Here is a 25,545-nt window from a genome sequence, read left to right on the forward strand (position 1 = left end):
TGGCCAGCATTTGGTTCCAATGTCCCTTTATTTGTGAAATAGTTAATTTAAATTATCTTTAATTAGCTCCTTTTCCTGTAGTTTAAACATTAACCATTCAATTATTGTCATTTCCTTCCTTCATTTTACCATTATTTCCTTTGTATTACTGTTAACCACTGCACGGAGTCTGATTCCTACTGCTACAGAACTCCAGTTGTGGAATCCATCTTAATAGCATTCACTCAGCATTCCATGCGTCACTGATGAAATATATGACTCTACAAAGTGGATTCTAGTATACAGTATGATCATTTCCTAATGGTCATTAGATCGACAGTGCTTGAGAGAGAGACTCAAATGCTAGTTTTAGCCTTATTAGATTTGATGTATTGCTTTTTACAAAATAAGTGCAGATTTCTACAATGTTGGAAGGTATAGTGTAATTGCTCTGTGATCAAATTATATAGTTATCAGAGATCTTTATAGAAAGGTATTTAGTGGAATCATACAAGCAGCTCAAATTTCACTTAACGTAATCACTGTGAATTGGATAAAAATATTCTTTGTGCCAGCTACCAAATGTAACGAAGCAGCTAAACTTGTAAAAATAAAATGAAATAAAATAAAAATAAAAAAAATTAAAAAATTAAGACTTTAATTCTCTTGTAACTGTTATCGGTCCAGCTATAGTACAGTAACTGCTGTACTTTTATTCTTTTTTGTAATGATAGCATTACTCAATATATTTTTTTTGAAAACTTCAGATGAATTGCATTTAAGAAAAGTGACATAAAATAACTGCAAGATAGGTAATAAAATCGTTAACGCCTACTTTTGGTCCTTGTGGACTAATAAATCTTAACTTCAAAGCAATTTCCTTGGGTTCCAGGAATGAAACCTGATTGTGACTTCAGAAATAAAGACTAAGAATTTAAATTAAATTTAATTTAAAAATTTAAGAATTTTCTGTAGTATCTGGCTGATGAATCTTGCCCATATGCTCAGGGTTTAGCTGATCGTCATATTTGGGGTCGGGAAGGAATTTTCCTCCAGGGCAGATTGGAAGAGGCCCTGGAGTTTTTTCGCCTTCCTCTGTAGCATGAGGCACGGGTCACTTGCTGGAGGATTCTCTGCTCCTTGAAGTCTTTAAACTATGATTTGAGGACTTCAATAGCACAGATATAGGTGTGAGGTTTTTTTGCAGGAGTGGTGGGTGAAATTCTGTGGCCTGCGTTGTGCAGGAGGTCAGACTTGATGATCATAATGGTCCCTTCTGACCTAAATATCTATGAATCTATGACAACTAATTCCTTATGCATGCAGGGACATGCCTCACAATGCCACATAATTTTAAAAAGCTTATACATGATAGGGGGGGTTCATTGATCTCACAGAGTGATCTTTAGAGTGGAGACAATAACTAACGGTCTCCTATAAGATAAGATCAAAGATAAGATAAGATCCATAAGATCAAAGATTGTCAGTTATCTTGTTTTGCAAAATGAAACTGTACATTGTTTGAGGAGGATTTATGTATCAGTTCTGTTCTTGTTAATTTAAGATGTACCCAATCCAAAGACCTAAGGGGTACAGTTCCAACACTGCTGTATTATTTCTGTTGAGTGGAATAGGAGTCACACAACAATCTTGCCATCCAAAATGTAGGGCCAGATACTCCATTCCTAAATCTGCTTAGCAGGGAATTCTCTTTGTGCAGGGAAACATCTGCTGGTTCAGGGGAACTCTCTGCTGCCTCCTGTTTCAGCTGCCTGTTTACCCTCTTTCCCCACCCCCAACTAGAGAGAGGAAACCTGGCAAGATAGGCAGATCTTCCACAATGTAAGGGCTGTGCGGGATCTCTTACAAGTGGTATAGGTTAAAGCTGTTCCCCTGAGGTAGAGCTGTGCAATTCAGAGCCTGGGAGCCGCCACTAGCTGCTTGATGGTCCCCCCTCTCCCCAAACTTGGTCACAGTGGAGAATCAGTCTCTTAAAATGTATTTCAGTCTAGAGCTTCTTGAGAAAAATGTGAAAAATAAATTCTACAGTCTTTACAATTATAACCCGTTCCTCCGAAGTTCAGGATTTTAATTCTGGTGTTGTGTGTGTAACCTTTGCTAATTAAAAGCAATTGCCCTCATGAGCAGTGCAGCAAGACACATGCACTGAAATATGTGTTCGATAGTTGAAGTTACAGAGGTCTAGGTTAAAGTAATTGTAATCCCTTTATCTTGAAAGACATCAGTCTTATGGCAATATAACAAGCTCTCTAGTTAAGAAGAGGGGATTAAGAGGTCACCTTCCTGACTTGCATACAGTCCAGCTCTAGCCTCTGAGTTTTAGGCAAAGGAACAGCTCTTAATATCTTTAAACCAAATCACAGCACAATCCTTACTGCCTTACAAGCTTCTCAGTTTCCTTCAGAGCACTCAGTCTATTGGGGTCTTGAATCCTCCATTCTCTCTCCTCTACACTCAAACCCTGGATCTCTCTCTCTCTCTCTCTCACACACACTCACACTCACACACAATGTGGGGATTTCAGTGGGTGATTCCATTGTTCTCTTTCTAGTTCTCTTGGTGCATTTCTGTTGTATTCTTCCCCCCCCCCCCCCCCCGATCCTTGCATTGCACAGGAACATGTTCCCCAGTTCATTTGTATCTGATCTCTACAAATAGTGAGATACACCACTCAAACCATTTTAAGTTAGCATAACCATGTGCAACTGTTATAAAGTATGACAATCTTAAATTGTTGTCATTAGTTATATTTTTCAGTAAGTCACCACATTATTGCCCATTAGTGCCATCTTCAGACAATGAGTGGGCCTATTATGTATAGCTGCAATAAATGTATAATGTCTAACTTTCAGATGCTTTAAATATGTCAGCAATAGTGTTTGTAATTAGGATATTGAATAGCTCTGGTGTTGGTAACAGGGGAAGTTTTCTGTTTCTCAATCATTGTTTCAGATGTGTTCCTTGCCTGTAATAAGCACTCAGTAGCCTATTTTAAATAAGTTTGGAGGTGAAGGGGTTTACGTTCCACTTTTCAGTGGATGGATACCTGCATCTCAAACCCCACCTTTTTCATTAACATTGCTAACAGTGGGGAACTTTTTCCCTTGGTTCCCAGGTGGCTGATCACCATCTCTAACTATACTACTAGGTTGTCTAGGGAGATGAGCGAGAACACCACACCCTCTTTCTACAGTGTTGTCATTGTGTCAGGCTCTGAAGTGGAGAGAGGAGTCTGGATCGGCCATTCATCATCTTTTTAAAGCAGGGATGGGCAAGCTCATTTTGCCTAGTGTTGACCCTGCTGAACAACACTCATTTCTGTATAATGAGCCATCCCTTTCACCTGACACAGATAGAGGGTTTGGCCAATTAGACAATGCTGAAGTGGCCATAATGACTTCAGAAAGGACTCACTTTTCTTGAGTGTTTTTTCAGTAAACGCAGTTGAGAGCCTTTCATTTGCAGACTGCTGCTTTCTGACCTTTTCCCCAGTTGCCCTTTCTCAGAAAATGTATTTCAAATGTCATCATGGAAGTGATTAAGATTTTGCATCTCTGATTTAAAAAAAAAAAAAATGTTGATGATGCTACCAAACTATGGGAGCAGAAGAAATCACTGTTGCTCAGAAAGCAGTTGGTATTTTGATGAGAGCTGGACATTTGTGTATTCTTGTATCTACTAAATCAGGGCAGATGGGAAACATAGCAATAGAATAATGTTGAAAACTGCAGCTGATATAGCTGATTTCAATTTAGGCTCCTGTCTCTAAGTCCTGAGAGAGATTTCCTGGGAGATCCCGAGCAAATACATACCTGCAATTTAACCTAACCAGATGCCCTTGTTCCACAAAGATGCCCTTGAAAGAGATTGCATTTAATTATATAGAACAAGCCTCTTAGGAATAACTGTTTTATAGCCGGTGTAAATGTTCAGTGGTGTGTGCTCTGGGAATTCACTGCACTATTTCCATTAGCGGTAATAGCCTACTTCCTTCCACACCCTCTACTTAAGATATATCAGACTAAGAAAAGATCCATCTGTCCAGTACACTTTTCCAATACAGGAAAAAGTGGAACTTGTTGTTATAATATTGTCCCAGAATAATTACTGCCACAACCATTCTATGAGGATAGATGTAGCAATGCGTGGTTCTATAATCCACAATTATGCATAACGCTAATGCTTTGCACTCCTAGGGGTATGTGCCAGGCTCCATGGAAGCAGCTCCTACAAAGATTCACTCGCAGGATCTGGCTCTTGTATAGCACCTTCAATCTGAGGATCTCAAAGGCCCCAGATCCCCAAAGGGATGTCACCTAAATCCCAGATTTAGGTGCTACTGGAATCCACAAAACCCGCACTTGGCAGATGCTTAACACTCCATTTTTACATTGTAAAAAGTGCCTTACATGCCTAAAAGTCTGTCTCTGTGGGCATGCACCCTGCTGGCCTCTGGACAGGTAGGACATGCCTATGCCTCAGCACAATCCTCACACCAGGTGAACCTAGGCATTGCCCTGCCTGTCTTTCCTGCAGGGCACAATCGGCATAGGTATTCTTGGAGCACGCTTCCAAACACATAGGAGAGGAGGAGGCCTCCCTTGTTACAGTTAGCCCAGGAGCTAGGAGTTCTCAGTTCAGTGCCCCCCTGTACCTGGTGAGAAGAGTTGAAGAAGGGTTCTCCTCTTTACGGGTGAGTGCTCTAACCACTGGACTGGGTATGGGCCTCCTTCAGCCTCTCCTGTTGAAGTTTTTCCACTTTGTATTAATTATGCATTGAGCCAGAGAAACTGAGAATGATTTTATAGTGCTGTGGTTAGGGCATCCCCTATTGGCTAGCATACACAGTTCCTAGTCTAATGTTCTGGATTTTGTGGATTTCATTTTCAGGTGACTGTCTCTCCCTATAGTAGTGGTTCTCAAACTATTGAACTGGTGACCCCTTTCACATAGCAAGCCTCTGACTGTGACCCCCCTTATAAATTAAAAACACTTTTTCATATATTTAACACCATTATAAATGTTGGAGGCAAAGAGGGGTGGAGGCTGACAGCTCGTGTCCCCCCCATGTAATAACCTCATGACCCCCTCAGGGGTCTTGACCCCCAGTATGAGAACCACTGCCCTATAGGGAGCCTAGGTGCCGAACTCAGGGTTTGTGGATTCCACTGGGTGGCTTGGCATTTCAAGATGTAACTCCCTTTGTGGATCTACGCTTTACAAAGGAGGGTGCTGTCATATGAAAGGGAAACTGTTTTATAGGGAACTACTGTGACATGCATTTATCATGTGCTACCAATATTTCAACAAGGCACTGCCATTGAAAAGTCTTGCTGGCTTACAAGTGCAAGACTGGGGAATCTATTCATTTTGTTTTCTCATTTAAAAAATGTTTTTTTTTTCTTTCCTATTAACCACATCCAAAAAGGGAAGCAAATCCCCTTGGCAATCAAATGTATGTTAAACTGCATGAAGCCACAAGTTGCTGAAAATGATGATACTTTGTTCTGAAAATATATACAGAGTGTATTTCTGCTAGCATAGCATAGAGTTCAGCTTGGGTAAGGTGGAAGGGAGAGGAATGTCTGGGAGAGTATCTTGCCTCAGCAAATTTTTGGGTGTGATGTGGCCTATTCTGAAGGCAAACAGTTTTTCAGAAGAATGTTTATGACTTCCAGGAATAAGCAAGCTCTGCAAGAAATCATTTAGTAGTATCCAGAGGAGGAGTGGACTCCCTTAGGGGAATGAAGAATTTCCCACTCCTCCCTTCACTTCAGTGTCAGGAGCCCTCTCCAGCATGTCACTAACTTTCTCAAGACTACACAGCAAGCCAGTGTCAGAGCCAGGAGTAATGAGGTCCTGCAAAATGTAAAACAAAATGTTGCCAAAATCGCAAATTCCCAGTCCCTTGTAAAGGCTTGGGTTAACTCAAAGTACCCCTTCCCTAGTCCTTCTCCTTGACCTTCAGGCTCTGCTGAAATCCATCTCATCTGGTCTAATATCTGTTGGGCCAACTGATGTCCCCAAAGCTTGCAAATGTTGGAGCTTTCCTGGGGTTAAAGATGTGAAATGATGCTTTTGGGAGAATGTGTGTGATGGGGAAATCCCTGAATATGGCAGCCAGACAGAATCCAATTGAAATAGCACCAGACTTGGAACTCCCCATAATCACCTCAATTAGGAGCCTAGTTGGGGAGTGGGAGTTGGGATCTGGGTCAGAAGGAGGTAGTTGGTCACTTGGGATTTGTGAAGAGGGAGTTTTGAGGCTGGAGGACATTTTGGGAATATGTGAGATCAGGAGTTTTGAATTCAGGGGAAGAATAAGTGGAAAGGAGAAAAATTAGTTGAATTGGAGTGGGGGCAGAGATACAGAAATCTTAAAAATGAAGGTAAATTTGGGTAAGCATCCAGACTTTTTCAAACTTAACCGCTAAACCTTTTCAGTCATAAAAAAGTGGGTGGTCCTTGCAGAAGAAAGGTTTTCGTTTTAGTGCTTCATTCTTTCTCGCGGTGGAGATGGAACAATTAAAGACATAAATAAGGTGGTAGTCTAAACCTTTCCTGACAGTATTTCTTGTATATTGCACAATTCACAAGTCATGTCTTCCAGTGAGCAACCTGATGGCTGTCAAAATATATTTTTAATATTTATCCATGTTGCATTGGTATGTAATATATGCAAGATCAAAACTGTAATCAAAAGGGTCCCTGAGGCTGAATGATGTTAGCCCTACCATATATCATCTCTCAGTAGAGCTATAGGGGACAGATGTGATAGTTGAATCATGAAACATAATTGCAGAGAAGTGATGTTATGAAAAGAACAAAGGTTTCACAAAGGTGGTTGCCATAAAGCCCTAGATTAATTTTTAAATAATCCTATGCAAGTCATTTTGCAGCATTTAGAGTAACAAATGGTAGTGGTGAATAGACTGTTAACTCATGCTAATTGCTTTTGACAAACATAATTTTCTAACACCCAAACTAATCATATATGATGACTACCATGAGCAGAGCAGCAAGGTTACAATGCCCAGATGTTGAAAGGCTACCAACTTAACTGACAGCTTCATTATTCTTCCTCCCATGATTAAGTCTCTGTTCTTTCTATCTACCTCAGAGGTAGAGTAATTGAATAATATGAGAACTATTGACATGGTTTAGAAGCGTTGCTTGTTTTTAAGGCTAAAATCCTCAAAGCAGTCTTCCAAGCATAGATCATAGATTAAGCCAGTCCTAAATCTCTTTAGAACTCTGCAAAAAAACAGTTTTCAGGTTTTCCGTGGCCTCGTTGTGGTACCTGTGGCACAGCAGTTAGTAGTATTTTGGGCTGTGCGCTGAATTGGAACTACAGTGTGCACATAAAATATTTGTTCTTTCGTATTGTGTGACTAGAAATACAGAATGTATTAAATTTATTTGTTCAGAAACATAGCCTCCTTGTGTACTTGTTCAAGTCTTTATTTGGGTGATCCAATCTCTAGGATGACAGCCGGAGACTGTGGAGACTGGGGTTGAAATTTCTGCTCTGCTCACAGACTTCCTTTTGGATCTTGGGCATATCACATAGTTCCTCTGTACCTCAGTTCCTCATCTTTTAAAATGGAGATAACAGTACTCTAATGGTATTGTCAGGATAAATTCTCTGAATATTATTAAAAAATGCACAAAATATTAAGAAAGTATTTAATACATATTCAGTTTAATTAATGGGATTTAGAGCTGCAAGCATGGAGAAGACAGCACCATATGACCAAACAGGTTTGTGGTCCACTGTTAAGTGCTCTGTGAACCAAAAGAAGCTCACAGTCCATGGTTTGGGAATTCCTGTCTTATAGAACATAGTAATTACTTAAAGAGGTTAATTTATTTCATGCTAAATGCACTTCTTCTGCTCTTTAAATAGTTAACATTTATTTGAAAAATGGTAAATAACTTTTGTGAAAAGATTCAGATTTGTTCAGTTTTTGCCACGAGGTTGGGGATAGGGAATGAAAACTGAAATATTTTCAGCTTTCAGTTTTTTCTACGCTGGCACTTTTGTCAGCAAATCCCAAGTGATAGAACCCTGGTATTCTGTTGCTTGATAAATCAATGCGGGTCCTCCCTCCCCCCCATTCCCCCAACTTGTATCGGACCAGGATCAAACCCTTGGAGTAGAAGTTCCTTAGTTCCATCTGCAGTGCTGGCAGACCAGGTGCCAGCTCATACCAAGGTCCCCAAGCCTCAACTGAAAACTGCTCAAAACACAGGTGGAATCATCGTGGCTCTCCTGTGTGTTAATATTGTCAAAATAGGTCTTAGAATTATAAGAATGTGTTTAGGGTTTAGATTCAGTTTGTGAATTGCTGAATGTGTTAATCTCACCTATAATATATATATATATATATATATATATATATATATATATATATATCCCTTATTGGAAGATAATATTTGAGCAGTTGTATTGTAAGTCTCTGTGACTATGTAAATCACCAGACAAGAGAGAGACTTTAACTAGTGTAAAGTGCCAATCTGCAACAGATGGTGTTATGTCCTGCACAAAGGGAAAGGTCCATCAACACTAGACAGATTATTGCGGGACAACACAGAGGACAAAAGACTCAGTTGTCCTGCTTCCCCCACACCCTCCCAAGATGAATCATGCAAGTGAATTCCTCCCATCAGCTGAGATGGCAGTTCACAGTACATGGCAGGTGGGGAATAAAAACCCCAAGTGGAAGGAACTGACTGTCTCTGTCCTGCTTAGGCTCTTGGGGCAAGGTTTCTAGGCATAAGCAAGGGGTCCCCAGCTGCTCAGCCTGGGTTAGCCCTAACAGACATATAGGGCTTGCTTATTACAGAATTTCTATTGATTTTTTAAATTTAAGATTGTAACTCATTTATTTGTGTGTGTGTGTTTACCCTGCTTTAACCTTTTCAATATCCCATTTCCTTTTCCTATTTAATAAATCATCAGATAATTTATTAGAGGATTGGCTACAAAAATAGTCTTTTGTATGAGATCTAAGGTGCAATTGACTAGGATATGTGACTGATCCTTTTGGACTGAGACTAACCTGACTATTGCTGTGACTTTTGGTGTAAGGCACCATCTGTCACAAAAGGAATGCTCACCTGAGTGGTGAGACAGATTGGAGTACCCAAGTGGACTGTCTGTGACTCCATGTTATGGCTATTACAGTGCCTGAGGAGTTTACAGTTGATAACTGGTTGATGAAATCAGGATATAGAACTCTCAGCCATTTTGGGGTTTGTGTCCTGCTTCTTACCAGTCAGCCTTGAGGCTGGTAATCACGCTCCTCGGGCACTTCAGGCAGCTTGACACCATTCTCGCTTTATTTTATCGAACTCTGACAGTGGACTTGATGATAACCCTTAGCAATTTAGATCTGTAAATCTCAATGTACTTTACAATGTGACGTGAAGTATTATTATCCCCACTCAGCATATGAGAGAACTAAAGCACAGAGAGGTTGTGATTTAACCAAGGTCACATCGAGTCAATGTCAGAGCCGCAGAAAGCTCAGCCTCCTGATTTCCAGTCCAGTGCTACGTTCATTGGATCACACTGCCTCACCTGCACCCCGGCAAACCCATGAAACCATGGTTTATGGTAGAGCTGATGACTCTGAAGTCTCAGAGAGTAGGAAATCATTACAATAGTGAAAGGATAAGATTTGAACCAAACACTGAAAGAAACAAAGCATAATGCTGGTGATCTGAGTTGGCATGGGGAGGATCTGAATTTCAGTGCCAATTTCACTCTCAACTTCCTTCTATTAGGAAGGCCTGGGAATATTTCAGAGAGACAGAGCTCAGTTCTTACTAGGGGGTCCTCACACTGCTCTGACAGCACTCTTTCTCAGAGGCAGTTGTCTTGTCTGAAGGAGGGAGGCTCAGATTTGTTGCATAAACAGGTCTTTATTTGGCTAATATATAGTCTTCCTCTGGCTAAAATGACAGAGGTTTTACATGATATTTTGATGTAAGGGGCTGATAGAGGGATAAAATGGAGAATGCTCTGAGAGTGAGAAGTGCAAAGAATTCTTATGTGTCTTTCCAGCTTCTAAGTAAAAAAGATCGCTGTATAAACAATACAGATTTCTTAAATCATTCTTGTCTCCTGAAACCGACAAATTGAGGACTTCACTGAGAATGGAAAATGAAGCTGTCCTTCGAGTCGGAGAGATTTATTTTACCAAACATGTTTCAGATTAAGTATTTACTGAATTTGTACAAGACACCACTTCCCCATATGCAAAGCTGATGTGTTTCTTCATGGATCATGGCAAAAGAATGATTTAATATGAAATGAATATGGAGATTCCTTGCTAAAATCTCATTGCCTCTCCCAGCTGGCAGAGAGGTGGCTGTGCATTTTCCTTTGCTTGAGAGACAGTGGGAGGAAGAAATAGCTACCTTGGTGGGCAGCCTAAGGGGTGAAGTTGACATCTTGAAAGGGATTATCCATTAGTCTTCCTTAGCCAGAGGTTGAGGGATGAGAGGCAGGAGTGTCCTTTGTGAGAGAAGAGTGCACATTTGTGGAATAAGTAGTCTTTTATTTGACCGACTTCATAAAATGTCATGTATTTGAAAGGATGAATACTCTGCAGTGACATATCCTGGAAATGGCTGGCTATTGCAAACTAAAGAAAGTAGAAAGCTTTCAGCTGAAATATTTTTTTATCTAGAATCTTGTATCCATGAAAGGTTTAATTTTCCTTTTTAGATTAGAATTTTGCAATGAAAACTAGAGCTAATGTAACAAGGCACAGCTTTAGAATGTTATAATTATATGTACATTTTTATGGGCTTACCAGCTACCTGTGGCAAATAAACGTGAAGCAATCATCTAAACATTTCACTTACGCAAAAAGGATATTTGCATGAGCTTCATAAACTCTGACAAATACAAAGATGTTAACTACAAATGTTTAGAAACAGTGTAAGCTACTGTCTTTTTTACAGAAGGGCGCTCACTCTGCCAACTGATTAGGACCAACCAGATCTGTCACAAGACTGTAGATGTTCGCTATTCCATTAGCAGTTGGATAATGGGAAGATCTTTCGAATGACTACATTTTTGTATATGTAGAACAAATAGAAGGGAAATTGGTATCACTTTTCTTTGCCTTTTAATAAATAAGTTGGAATTCTCTTCCAGGGTGTACTATATCCTAGAAAGGAAAGTCAGACATTGGTTGATGTGAGGAAAATGAACATGTACAATTGTTAGATGGTGTTAGCTAATTATTAACATTCCCTGAGAGACAGGTATAGTGTATGAATAAATGCAAGGCAATTCAAAACAGTATAAACTACAGGCTTAGGGAAGTACTTGAGTTTCTAATACAATAAGCATACTGGCTGCAAAAATCTAGATTTTTAAATGCACTCAGGTTATGGCACAATCTAACACAAGCCAAAATATTCAAAGTTAAGTCTACTGTCATAATGATACTCCTTGGCGTTAGGGAATAAAAGAGGCATGATTTAGTGGCCTTACCTCTTCCCTAAGAGGCACCGATGAAGCATCAGAGGGGGAAAATTTTGTCCATAATTCTCTATGTACAAATATACATTTAATCCATTAAGGGGTGTTTACTTTGTTTTTCTAGTGTATGATTTAGGTGCGATTGTGTCACTAAAATAGCAACAGCCGCAACTGTATCTCACTGTAACAAGTTAGTAGTGATTGTTTTGGGAAGAGTTTTTGGAACATGGAGAAGGCGATGCACTGTCTGGGAACCAGAAGGTTGTCTTATCTATATTTCCATGCTGTAGGTATTTATTGAGCCATTGTATTGTACAGCAAAAGAGAGAAAACAGTCTTGTAGCTTTTAACAAAATGTTTATGGGCATCAAAGGCAATTTTTTTAAATTTATCGATAAGTGAATCTTGGCATTCTGAGTTTCATTAAATGCGGTAAGTAGAGAAAAGACAAGCTGAAAGTTTAGATTGATAACTGGAATTACTCACAAAGGAAACCTCCTCTTTGAAACACCCTCCAATCCAAAGTACACCTAGATTTCTTATCACAAGTTGAAATGAAATGTCATATAATTAATTGCATGTTTTGTTACTTTTTTACATATTCCCAACCTTAAAAAGTGGTATGTTTGTGGACAGTAAATGGGAGTACTCATGAAAATATTAAGATGGCTAAAATGACTATTAAAATATATAGGACTTTTTCAACATTTATCCAGGAGAATTTACAGTATCTGTAGTTTAACAGGGGGTTGAGGAAAAACCCTAGCATTTGTAATGTTGCATATTTTCTTGCCTCCAGGAAAAGATTTGCTGTGCCCAGTCATTGAGAACTGGACTATATTTAGGGCTTGTCAAGGAGTTGGCTGAGTAGACTCTCTTGAGACTTAACAACCTGCATGGTAGCAGCCAAGTAAAGAGGTCTCCCCTATGAAAAATATAAAGAATGAACACTAGGAAAACGAGAGACCCAGACATAACCTCTCCTCTTATGAGGGGAGAACTCCCTTATGGAGCTATTCAATTTCTGTTTTCATGCTCAGTCTGGGCGTTTTTTCTAATCCTCTAGGCTGCTCATACATCAAGTTGATATTCGGAGTAGGAAGAAGTAAATATGTGAGGTGATTAGTGTTAAGGAAAAAGTATGGGGATGACTTTTTGGGGAGCAGTATAAACCAAACATTTTAGAATCTAGGTAAATTAAATTTATCCATCCATTTGCAATTCCCTTTAATCACTTTGGCATTTGAACTTTGTATTTTTATTGTAAACCAGTAATCTCCTTTACAAATTAATGCAAAATATTCTCCTTCAAACTAAATTGGAGTTAAAATGAGACACCTTGGAGCTTATTCAAAACCACAGACATTTCTTGTAACCAGAAGCGGCTGTTTCTGCAGGTTTTCTAGTAATTTCAGTCTAATAATAACTAGTATGGAATCATGAGTCTTCTGCTGAACTGAGTTGATGGGTAACCATAATGAATGGTGCTCTCTCGAAAGAAAATCTAATGGAGTTTTCCAACAGATACATGCAACTTCCTGTTTTCAGCTCTTTATTTTGCGTGTGTGTGTAGTTTGAACCGCAGTTGCCAGTATACATACAGTATAAGTATTCCATGGTTTCTTTTGTAATCTCTATGAAACTGGCACAGAAGCTATGATGAATTCATTTGCTGTGTTAAACAGCAGGTGGCCCATGCGATGGCCTGAACTGATAGGCATATGGTGAGGTTGAGTGATGTTGTCCTTAACTTCTCCTGGTAAGGATTGCCCAGCTTCAGCTGAATTATTTCTGAACAGTGTAATATTAAATGGATTTATGTTTGCAAATGGTATCATGACAGTAGCTCGGCCCCTCCATTTAAGTTCCTGTAAAGGGGCAGGGTCTTCACCCGTAGAAAGCTGGTATGGAGGCAGTGATCTGAAAGGCCACTATGTATGTGGGCATGGGATTACTGTCAGCTGCCATTGTTTCTCCCTTTGTTCTCCATTTACTGGAACTCTGTCACATGCATAAGAGAAGGGTGTGGAGATGCATTAGTTTCATGTATTAAACCAAACACTTAGCAGTGACAAGAAGGAAGTCAGAATGATTAATTTAAATTTCCTGTTCTTTCTTTTTCCAGGGATTTGCGGTTTAACAGAATACGAGAAATCCCAGCCGGCACGTTTAAGAAATTGAAGCATCTGAACACCCTGTAAGTCTCTGCGATTTGCCACTGGCATTCTGTCTGTGGACTACACAGTAATCAGCATTTTTATTTACATGCTGCAGATCTAGGGTTGAACTGGGTCACATTTCTTGTTGCAAATATTATTCCGTTTGTGAATTATTTGTGAATCAATCCTGCTGTCTGCAAATATATTATTTGTTGTTTGTAGGTATTTAGAAAGTAGATTGGACAAATCTTTTTCATCATATGGGAAGCATCAACTTTTCATGCTTCTTTTTTCATGGTGTTTGACGGGTTATTTAAATCACACTATTATTGCTGAGGTTATGTGTGAGGACATGCCCAGTGTGGTATAGATAGAAATACAGTCATCACCACAATGAATTTCCAGTCTAAACAGGATGTTGCTTCTGTACCCTTAGTAGATGACTGAAACTTGCTAGGCAACAGGATAATGAAAGACTAATAGCCTATGTCAAGGTTCCTCCCCCACTCTGAACTCTAGGGTACAGATGTGGGGACTTGCACGAAAACCTCCTAAGCTTACTTTTACCAGCTTAGGTTAAAACTTCCCCAAGGTACAAATTAATTTTATCCTTTGTCCTTGGAATATCCACTGCCACCACCAAACTCTAACTGGGTTTACTGGGAAACGTAGTTTGGACACGTCTTTCCGCCCAAAATCCTCCCAACCCTTGCACCCCACTTCCTGGGAAAGGTTTGGTAAAAATCCTCACCAATTTGCATAGGTGACCACAGACCCAAACCCTTGGATCTGAGAACAATGAAAAAAACATTAGTTTTCTTACAAGAAGACTTTTAATAGAAATAGAAGTAAGGGAATCACCTCTGTAAAATCAGGATGGTAGATACCTTACAGGGTAATTAGATTCAAAACATAGAGAATCCCTCTAGGCAAAACCTTAAGTTACAAAAAAGACACACAGACAGAAATAGTCATTCTATTCAGCACAGTTCTTTTCCCAGCCATTTAAAGAAATCATAATCTAACACATACCTAGCTAGATTACTTACTAAAAGTTCTAAGACTCCATTCCTGTTCTATCCCCGGCAAAAGCAGCATACCGACAGACACAGACCCTTTGTTTTTCTCCCTCCTCCCAGCTTTTGAAAGTATCTTGTCTCCTCATTGGTCATTTTGGTCAGGTGCCAGCGAGGTTACCTTTAGCTTCTTAACCCTTTACAGGTGAGAGGATTTTTCCTCTGGCCAGGAGGGATTTTAAAGGGGTTTACCCTTCCCTTTATATTTATGACAGCCTATAATGAATAGCATGCTTCTGGTACAGATTTTCAGATGAATACTCCCATTGTTCTAAAGTCTGGGAAACTTTTGGATTCACATACATTTTCCAAAATAACTGGCATTCCCTCTGAATACGCACAAATAATTTTACACCGTAAACACCAGCAAAGTGAAGATGACTGCTTTTATTTTTGATTCTGTGTTTTTGTTATTCAGCATACAGAGACAAATATTGCTCCATCCTCTGTAGCTCTTTTGTAGTGGATTTGGGATCCAGTTCAACAAGAAATTTAGACATATGCCAAACTTTGAGCATGCAATTATTCCCATTGGTTTCAATGTCTGTGACTACTCAGATGCTTAAAGTTAGACACACATGCTGAATCAAGGACATGATGCTCTTGTATTTTGTGGAGAGAAATGGCTATAGGTTACGCACAAGGTTCTTTTGAAGACAGAGTGTAAGAAATAATTGTTCTCAGGAGGAAAATTTTAAATTGTAGTTGCCAAAGTACACAGGAATCTTACTTCAGAAAATTAATTTAAATTGACTTGGATTTGAGTCCCATCATATGGATTGAGAACTGGTGGAAAGACCATAAACAAAGGGTAATGAAGTTAAAAGGCAATGTACTGAGGTGAAGAGAAGTGACTCCTGAGTTCTGCAGGGACTGGTGTTAAACCCAGTCTTTCTCTCTCTCTCTCTCTTTTTTTTTTTTAACATCTCTATTAATGATCTGGGAAGAGGGGTGTGTGTGTGTGTGTGGTGTGTTGGGGGTGGAGGGGAGGCGGTCAAGCATAGATTATTCTAAATTGGGAAAGCAGAAAATGCATTGAAATTTAGGCTGGAAAGTACAAGAGAACGTAGCTAGAGAAAGTAAGCTGAAGCCCAGAGTTTTGGTGGAATGGGACTACTTGCAAATCAGTAACACAGAAAAGTAGCTAAGGTTGATAATGGACACAAAGTGAGATGTAAAAGTGAAATAAGATATGGAAAAAGGGGCTAAATAAGTAATGTCTGGGATTAGAGATATAGAGAAATAAAACACCATCAAGATGATGATAGTAGCTCTATACACTGCAATGGGGAAACTCCTAGAATGCTGGGCTCTTGTAACAGGGCAGTCTGCCCAGTTAAGGGTCAGGGACCTGGGGCCAGCCAGTCAGCCCTGTTCATTAGCCCGACACAGCTGAGAAATAGATAGGTGTTCCCTCCAAAGGGACAGGCTGTCAGCAAGGAGAGGGGAATGGGAAGAAGAAAGGTCCCTAGAAGGGGCTGCCAGAATCTCCCATGAGAGGGAAGCTTCTGGGAAAAAGGACCTCCTGGAAGGCAGTTCAAAGAGCAGGGAAGGACTCTGCAAGGCCTGGGAATTAGGGGCACAGAGCATGCAGAAGGGGCCCAAGGAGGGGGTAGAATTTAGACTTTTGTGTGTGTGTTTAGTAAAAGACCTGGTGTGGAAATTGAAGGTTGACACAGAGGAGCCGTGGTGATGGCAGCGTTGGAAGATCCTCTGTTTGATTCTAGTCCATTTGATGTTGTCTGGTTTGGACTTTCAGTACTTTATCTTAGGACTTGCAAAAAATGAGCCCTACAAGGGTGTTATGGAAACAAGGAGTTTGTTTTTAAGTGTCTGTTCAAGAACCTACGGAGGGTGGGAAAGGAGGCAGAGAGCTGCAATGCTAGATCTGGCCACAAGTGTGAGTTCCAGGCAGTGAATTTTGTGTAAGAGAACTGTCTTAAAGATGACAAATTAGGAATTCTGCTACAAAAGCGATGAAGTATCTGGACGAATTGACTCATGAAGAAAGGTTCAAACTGTTGCATGCATATAACTTGGCCAAATGATTACAGTGGGCCCAAACTTGCAGTCACTGCACATATTTAGTTCCCACTAAGCATTTCATATACTAGCAAAAAGAAAAGGAGTACTTGTGGCACCTTAGAGACTAACCAATTTATTTGAGCATGAGCTTTCGTGAGCTACAGCTCACTTCATCGGATGCATACTGTGGAAACTGCAGAAGACATTATATACACAGAGATCATAAAACAATACCTCCTCCCACCCCACCTGGTACAGCAGGAGAGTGGGGTGGGAGGAGGTATTGTTTTATGATCTCTGTGTATATAATGTCTTCTGCAGTTTCCACAGTATTACCAGCAGGAGAGTGGGGTGGGAAGAGGTATTGTTTTATGATCTCTGTGTATATAATGTCTTCTGCAGTTTCCACAGTATTACCAGCAGGAGAGTGGGGTGGGAGGAGGTATTGTTTTATGATCTCTGTGTATATAATGTCTTCTGCAGTTTCCACAGTGTGCATCCGATGAAGTGAGCTGTAGCTCACGAAAGCTCATGCTCAAATAAATTGGTTAGTCTCTAAGGTGCCACAAGTACTCCTTTTCTTTTTGCGAATACAGACTAACACGGCTGTTACTCTGAAACCGTTCATATACTAGGTATTCTTTGCCTTTACCTTTATATATTTTCTTTATGTGACTATTTGGTATCTACGAACTATCTTTTCCTTCACTGCCTTACTGTAGGCATGTTTTTTTCTATTTGTAGTCTCAAAAAATTTATAAGAAAATATTTTAAAAAATCCTGTTGGTTTTCATGTAAATTAAGAGCAAGTTTCTTTTTAAGCATTAGTCCCAAAGAGGGATTAGTGAAACCCTAAAATACCTCATTTTTGGTGTTTTTTAGGGTATAACACCAAGACTCCCACATGGAGACCATCTACCTGGGCTTAAGGCTCTAGACTGGAATATTGTATTTAAAGATTGGGGTCTAAATTAAGACAAGTTACAGGGGAAGGGGGGAAAGGAAACAGAAGGCTCTGATCTTTCATTGGGATCCACTAATGTGGGATCAGGGCACAAGATATTTGAAAGAATTTATCTGACTCTATGCCTAATTCCCACATTGTTTTGCTAACCACTGTATTTCACATGGCTCAAAATTGGATAGATTCAAACAAATGTTCCTGAAATTATGTGAATGTGGCTCAAGTTTGAAACTTTTGTTTTGTTTAAGTGTACGCAGCTCAACTGACTTCATTCTGCTGCCTTATATTTTGCTTGCAGTGTCAACTGGATAAGGTATTCTTCACTTCCTGTCCTAAATGGTTGGGCAGAGTGTTGTGGAATTTTAGGCAGTTGGTGCATTCTATCCTGGCACTGACTGCATTTCAGTGGTGGTGGAGTATGTATTCCATTACATCAAATTTGTAAATAGTTTTGGGTTCTGTTGTGATGAGATGAGCTATCTGAATGCAAGCTAGTATGATGTTTTCAAAATCCATGCAACTGAAAAGATCAATCTTCCAGAAAAATTTCAGAAGATATAGTCAGTATATCATTTCTGGAGGTTGACATTGGGGAGGGTATAGAAAATAAACTTAGTGGGCTGGATAAAAATAGTTGCAACTAGGGTCCCTTCTTCCAGAGAGGATATTGATTGACTCCCGAGAATGTCAAATACTGCGTTGGACTTGACCTTTCAAAGATGCTGTATTTTATTATTTTGTGCATACCACTGCCACTGTATCATTCTTCAGTAAATGAAACCTTATAACTAATTCTGTAGATATGTTTGTGTGAAATATACTCCAATAAAAGCAGCCATTAATGTTTTAATACCTTAAAAACTTTCAATTCTTAACAATAAGAGTTTCTCATTCATTCAGTAATGTAAAAATTTATATCCAGTGCTTATTGAATTATAAAATTGTTTTACATATAGAAAATCTCTTCCTGCAGATTTGACTCTCACATTTTAGCATGTCTGTTCTATTGCCTGTGTCTGGCCCCTTGTGTTCACAGCATTAGTACAAATATCAAAGAAGTGTTCAAACTAAAAATAAGCTCATAGACTTTATGGGCAGAAGAGGCCATCATGGTCAACTAGTCTGACCTCCTGCACATTGAAGGTCACAGAAACTCACCCCGGACTCCTGCAACAGGTCCATGACCTCTGAGTTAATGAAGTCCTCAAATATTGATTTAAGGACTTCAAGTTACAGAGAATCTACTGTTTACTGTAGTTCAAACCAGCAAGTGATCAATGCCACAGAGGAAGGCAAAAAAACCCTCAGACTCTCTGCCAATCTAACCTGGGGCAAAATTGCTTCCTGACTCCAAATATGGGCAGTCATTTAGACCCTGAGCATGTGGGCGAGACCCACCAGCCAGACATCTGGGAAAGAATTTTCTGTAGTAACTCAGAGCCTTCTCATCTTCTGTCCCATCTCCGGCCACTGGAGATATTTGCTAATAGCAGTTGTAGATGGGCCATATGTAAGAATAAGATTATGCCACAGAAGTCACAGATTCCATGATTTTCAGAGACCTCCATGACATTTCCCCCTTCATCCCTGGGGTGGCGGGGCTGGAAATGTCAGCTAGCAGGGGCCCCGGATTGCCGAGCCACTGCACGTGGTGGGGGGAACCCAGAGCTGTCAGTCCCCACCATGCCAGGTGCTGGGTCCCCACCCCATGATGCAGTAGAGCTTGGTCTCTCTTCTCCCCCTTCCCCAAGGGCTCGAGCTTCAGTAATCCTCCCATCAGCCTCCTTTCCACCCCCCGCATTATTTTTAGTAAAAGTCACGTCATGGCTGCCATGAATTTTTGCTTACTGACCACAATCTGTCCGTGACTTTTACTAAAAATAATTGTGACAAAATCTTCACTTTAGCCATATGTCATTGTAGGCAAGCTCATCATACACACCCCCTTTATAAACTTATCAAGTTCAGTCTTGAAACAAGTTGTTTTTTACTCCAACAACAAACCCATAACACTGTTAAACAAAAAGCAGTGGAAAAGGCCAAGGAGTCTGGATAATCTCTGGGTTGTCAAAATTCCAGTTTGCTTTAATACCAGCAGGAAAAAAAAAAACTATATATTTGTTTTTTTTGTAAATGGTATAATGGTTACAATGAATGCAACTTGAAGTACCTGGCAGTTTCGATAGATGTACTTATGATCAGCTACATGTGTCTTTCTGTCAATGTCTCCCTGTTTACTTTAAGAATAAAGAAATCAGTGTTGCACTGCTTATCTCTAAGTGTAAGTAAAACATCACATATAAACTGTAAGGTAACAGTATACTAGTAGATAATTAGCTAGATGTGAATTGAAAGAGTGTTCATAATTGTATGAGTGCTTTATAATCCTGGGCACCTTGCATTCTAAAATTTTCTGTTGGATGTTGAAGACCTGAACCAGTGTCTGTACAAGTCAGTTGGAGACTACCCATTGACTTGAGTGGGAATTGGATCAGGCGCTAAATGGATCTAAGTTTTATTCTTCCTTTTTAACTACACAATATTCAGAATGTAACTATTGTTGTGTCAACGGGTAGACCTGGCAATAGAAAATATTTTTACAAATAAAAGTGCTGAGTTTTTTCACAATTATTCATGAACTCATGTTACTTATTATTCTTAAGAATTTAAACAATTGAGAGCTATTCATAAAATGGTTCCTATTCCAACAAATATCTTTTGCATTCAAATTTGTTTCTGAGAGTTTTGTACAGAAAATTCATTATTTGTTACTACCTGTATAGTATTCAACATCTATTATTCTCTAGCTAAGTCTGTCGTCAAATTAGGTAATAAAAATAGCTTGTGACTTTGACTAATTGCGTATAGCAAATGGTTCAAGTGAGTAGTTCACTACCAAACCATAGGCGGAAAATTGTTTCCTGAAAGTGGTGGACATAGCAAAAACATTTACAGGAATCAGGATCAGTTTGGAAATCACTTGAGAACAAAACGAACAAACAAAATAGGTCAAATAGTATTCACAAAGAAATCATTCAGGGCCTGACTTTTAGAATTGCAGAGCATCTGAAACTCCTGAGACTTCAGCTAGAGTTGTGAATGCTCAGTACTTCTGAAAACCAGGCCCTTTATATTTAGAAGAAAATTAACAGAAGTTGTGCACATGATTCTCCCTTCCCTTTCTTAGTATGTGTCCTCCATGGTTTTGGAAAAAACTTAAGCCTTGTTGTTGTATATTTATTTTTTAACTCTATACTTAAACTCAGGCTGTACATTTTTCAAATGTCTTGCTCCTTAACCCCTGGATTGCTTATTAGATATGCTCATTGCAGAAGAATTTAGTATTTTGCTGCACTTCATGTCATTTCATCAAAAGTAATTGGACCCCTGTAACAGAATGAAGGCACCCTACAAAGGATATGGCAAGACAAGGCTTAAAATCCTGGCTCAACAACCAAAGGCACCGCAGGTGCTGGCAGTTAGGTTGTCAGCATTCCCCTTAGGAAACCCTATTGGCTGTCAAGGGTAATTGCCAGTAGGCAGCTGTGTTACCAGAGGGTGAACATAAAAAATCCAGCAGGAAGAGAACTGTTTATCACAGCTAAAAGCTTGAAGAATCTAGTTGGGTGTTTTTAATGGCTTTGCTTGCAGTCTGATCTTGGAAAGATACTTGCCTTGAGAGGTTCTGAGAGCCCTCAACTCCTTTTGTAGGCAATGGACCCAGCTGACAGAAGGATATAGTGAGGAAGTCCATGCCTCTTTTTCAGTCTGAGCCCTGGCTGATAGAAACCTTTATTTTAGAATGATTGGATTTCTCACTTTGCTGTTTCCCCCAGTACAAACAGCCGCCCACTAACTGCCTTGTCATAATCCCCTTCAAAAATACAGCACATCATACGTTCAGCAGACTGAATGCATTCGTTTCTGATTCACATAGACTCAGATGCTTTACCCATTATTCATGAGATTTGGCTTCTGGACAGTCAACAGCTGGAAACATCACAGAATTTTTTTTCCCTTTTCTCTTTCAAAACAGCCACTGGTGAACAATTGGAAGTTCACCCTCCGTTACTGAGAAAAACATGTTGCCCAAAGGCAAATGAACAGATTCTCAAAGCACTTTTTGCCTTCAAAGGCACCAAAATCTGTGTTGCTGTGTGTAGTTCATATTATAAAGGCTGCTGATTTTGTTTTTCTGCAGTTGCTATTTGTTGAATTGTGACTCCTTAGATCAAAGCTGATCCGAGAGTTCCCATTGCTCAGAGAACAATAAAGAGCTCAAACCTGCTTGTTGAATCTACCACAGCTGTGCTACTGCTAACTATAGCCCTCATCCAAAAGAATTCAGTGCCCCATTCCTGAATTGTCTTGACCCCAGTAGAAGATGTCTCGCCTTATTTCTGTCAGCAGTATCCAGAAACTTAAGTGGATTTCATCATGTCTTCTACCTTGCTTGGTAAGAAACCCTGAAATGTAAAGTCAACATTTTCTTAAAATTTTCACACTGTTTTCAATAGGTGCAGATTTTATTGAAGGCCAAGATGGAGCAGTTTTAAACCTATCTAGTACTATCTAGAGTACTACCGGGCAATCTGTGGGATGGAAGAGTAATTTTGACCAAAAGAGATGATAAAATAACTTTTGCCTGAGTTCTAGGTTAACAGTGTATATTAAAATGAGCCAAGGAAGTTTTAAATGTATTCTACAAATGTAAGCATTTCGGTTTGGAGCAAATTACAAAGCACTATTGCCAACTTCAAAAGATCAAAAATCATGGGTCGGATTCCCAAAAATCATGATATGTTAAAAAAAAATGAATTATATATATAAAATTTATATTTTTAGATCAGTCTCTTGATTTTTGAACTCCCCCTGCCCATCCCCAGAGTGTATGCATGTGCCAATTAGTGTTGCCCCACTCTCCCATGTACTGGATAACATGATTTTGGCTCTTGCGGCAGGAGCGCTCATCCCCACATCTGCCAATCTCCTACGCAGGAATTAATCCTGTCCCCCACTTCCCCATAATTTCTCTCACCACCCAACCCCTTCAATTTAGTTTCCCCCTTCCCCAGTTCAGTCCCCCAGCCTCCATCATCACTACCCTATCAGTTCAGCTCCGCTACTCCATCGACCCCCACTGCCCTCAGCTCACCCTCCCAGCATTCACCCCATCTGCTTGGAAGTCACCATCAATACATCCCCCCCACCCACACCATCAGCCCTCACTCTCCTCACTTCAGCCCCCCTGTAGCCCCCAGCCTCACCTCTGCTCCTTAGGGTTCTTCACCCTCCCCAGGCCTGGAGGGGGGGGTTGCAGCGGGGTCCCCCTCCCACTTCCCAGGCTGGCTGGGGAGCAGCCACCCGGGACTGAAGTTGGAGCCTCAAATGTCAGGATTTTTTTCCCAATTGATTCAATTACTTATTTGAGTGTTGTGCCCCCGCCCCCTTTACATCTCAGATTAAGTTTCTCTTAAACCTGCCTCTTCTCCCCCTCCCCCCACTTATTTGCTTGATAGCTTTATTTATCTGATGTGTAAATGAATTCTCATCCCAAAGTCTTCTGTTTAGAGGGTAATTCCTGGTTGAGTGGAAAAATCATTTGTGCCCTGGCTAATAACAAAAATCCTGACATTTGAGAGTTCTATCGCGAGACCATGCGTGAGGCTTAATTTTACTCAGAAATCATGAATCTCACAATCAATTCCCGAGAGTTGGTGTGTCTGTAAAGGCGGAGCTAGTGGTATTTGTTCACATGTGAAACATCAATAATGCTTCAAAGTGCAAGCCTAGTTTGTAAAGTGACTACATAAAAATGGTACCTCAGTGACATATCTGTTTACTTATGTGCTGTTTTTTTTTTAAATGGTTTTTACTCAGGTTATTCCTTCAGAGCCAACACAGCTAAGAAGCATTAGCTGGATTTGATTTAGTTGCATAAATTCTCAGAGTTGCTTAGTCATTCTAATTACAGGAGTAATTAGTTACATCTGTGGAAACCTAGATACCTAGCTGGACAGGTGTTACTGAAGGCATAATTTGAAGCCCCTGAGAGCAGAATATTAGCTTCAGAATCTTTCTTACTGGTGATGATGCACGGAAAATGAACCCATCCTGAATGTCAGGTGCCAAGTTGAATGTGCAGGATTGGTAATTAGAACCTCAAGCATGTTTGTAAAATGAAGCACGGTTGATATAGGTATCATTGAGCTGCAATAAACATGCAACCCCCACAGAGACATGTTTAAAGTCACTTCCAAAATAGAAACATACTTTTTAAAAAAAACAGATTTCCTCTCTGTTAACTGTTGGCTCCTGTGGGGCCACAGTTGTCCTTTTCAGTAGCAGACTTTCTTGAAAGTGGAAATGCCAGCTGCTAATGAAAGCAAAGTGCTTGCAATTATAGTCAGATGTTAGCTTCTTAAAATCTGAATGCAGAAAAGCCACTGGAGTTCCCTGAGTTGTCACTAAGGCCGTGTCTACACTGGCAAGTTTCTGCACAGTAAAGCGGCTTTCTGCGGTGTAACTCCCAAGGTGTACACACTACCATGCCATGTAGTGCGCAGAAACTGCATAGTTGCAGTGCTGTAAAAAAACCACCCTGATGAAAGGCCTACAGCTTTCTGCGCCGGGGGTACAGCACTGCGGTGCCAGTCTAGACACCCTGGTCAATTACAGCGCTGCGATTGGCCTCCAGGAGGTGTTCCACAATGCCTGTTCTCGCCTCTCTGGTCATCAGTTTGAACTCTACTGCCCTGACTTCAGGTGACCAACTGTCATCCCCACCCTGTAAATTCCTTTTGAATTTTGAAAGTCCCCTTCCTGTTTGCTCAGTGATGCATGCAGTGGTCTGAGGGCATCTTTCCAGGTGGCCATGCCTGCTCCATGCATCAGGCGATCCCCCGCTTGGAGCAGTGCTGAGCTGTTGGACCTCATCAACATTTGGGGAGAGGAGGCTGTCCGGTCCCAGCTGCGCTCCAGCTGTAAGAATTATATCACCCATGGACAGATTTCACCATGCATGACAGAAAGGGGCCATGACCAGGACACACTGCAGTGCAGGGTCAAAGTGAAAGAGCTGTGGAACACCTACCACAAGGTGCAGGAGGCAAACCAACACTCTGGTGCTGCACTCACGAGCTGCCGGTTGTACAAAGAGCTGGACATGATACACGGCGGCAACCCCACCTCCACTGTGAAGGCCACTGTGGATACTACGGTGGCTCACATACCAGTCCAGAGTGGACTGAGCCAGGAGGAGGAAATCTTGGATGAGGATGGGGGGGGACCTAGAGGCAAAGGATGACTCAAAGGTCAGAGATGCGTGTAGTCAGGAGCTCTTTTCTATCCCAGAGGAGCCTAGCCAATCACAGCTGTTGGAGCTTGGCGAAGTGCAAACAGGAGAGGAGGCCCCGGTAAGTGGATTTGATTTTTGCGAATCTCTGAAGCGAGTTGTCGGGGGCAGGAGGGTTGCAGAAAGCAGGCTTGTGTCTGTATGATGCACATCCCCCCACATGCCTAGTCTGAGTGGCGGAATGGGCTGTTGATTGACTCCCTTACTTCATGGGAATCTGCCTAAGAGATCTCCAGGAAACTCTCGTGGAGATACTGGGCAATCCGTTGCCGCAGGTTCTTTGGCAGAGCTGCTTTGTTTCTTGCCTCATTAATGGTAACTTTCCTGCACCAGTGTGCCATCACGGAAGGCAAGGGGGAACATTGCTGCGCACAGGCGAACCGCACGGGAGCCAGGGCGGAAGCCACAGTCTTGGAGAAGACCCTTCCTTGATTCCCTGCTCACCCTTAGCAGCGAGATATCTTCCA

General features: G+C 40.6%; 1 protein-coding gene across 4 annotated transcripts in view; it reads left to right on the forward strand.

Annotated features, from left to right (window-relative positions):
- PXDNL (peroxidasin like) overlaps positions 1 to 25,545 on the forward strand; it is a 282,898-nt gene that overhangs the window by 96,675 nt on the left and 160,678 nt on the right. For all 4 annotated transcript variants that reach the window (XR_012666983.1, XM_075125228.1, XM_048840634.2 and 1 more), the window contains exon 2: positions 13,626 to 13,697. Coding sequence is in view for 3 of the 4 variants with exons in the window: in XM_075125228.1 (XP_074981329.1) it covers positions 13,626 to 13,697 (72 nt within the window). In the remaining variant the exon portion in view is untranslated. The remainder of the gene's footprint in view (positions 1 to 13,625; positions 13,698 to 25,545) is intronic.

This window comes from Caretta caretta, chromosome 2 (genome assembly GCF_965140235.1).
Source record: "Caretta caretta isolate rCarCar2 chromosome 2, rCarCar1.hap1, whole genome shotgun sequence".
Lineage (NCBI taxonomy): Eukaryota > Metazoa > Chordata > Testudines > Cheloniidae > Caretta > Caretta caretta.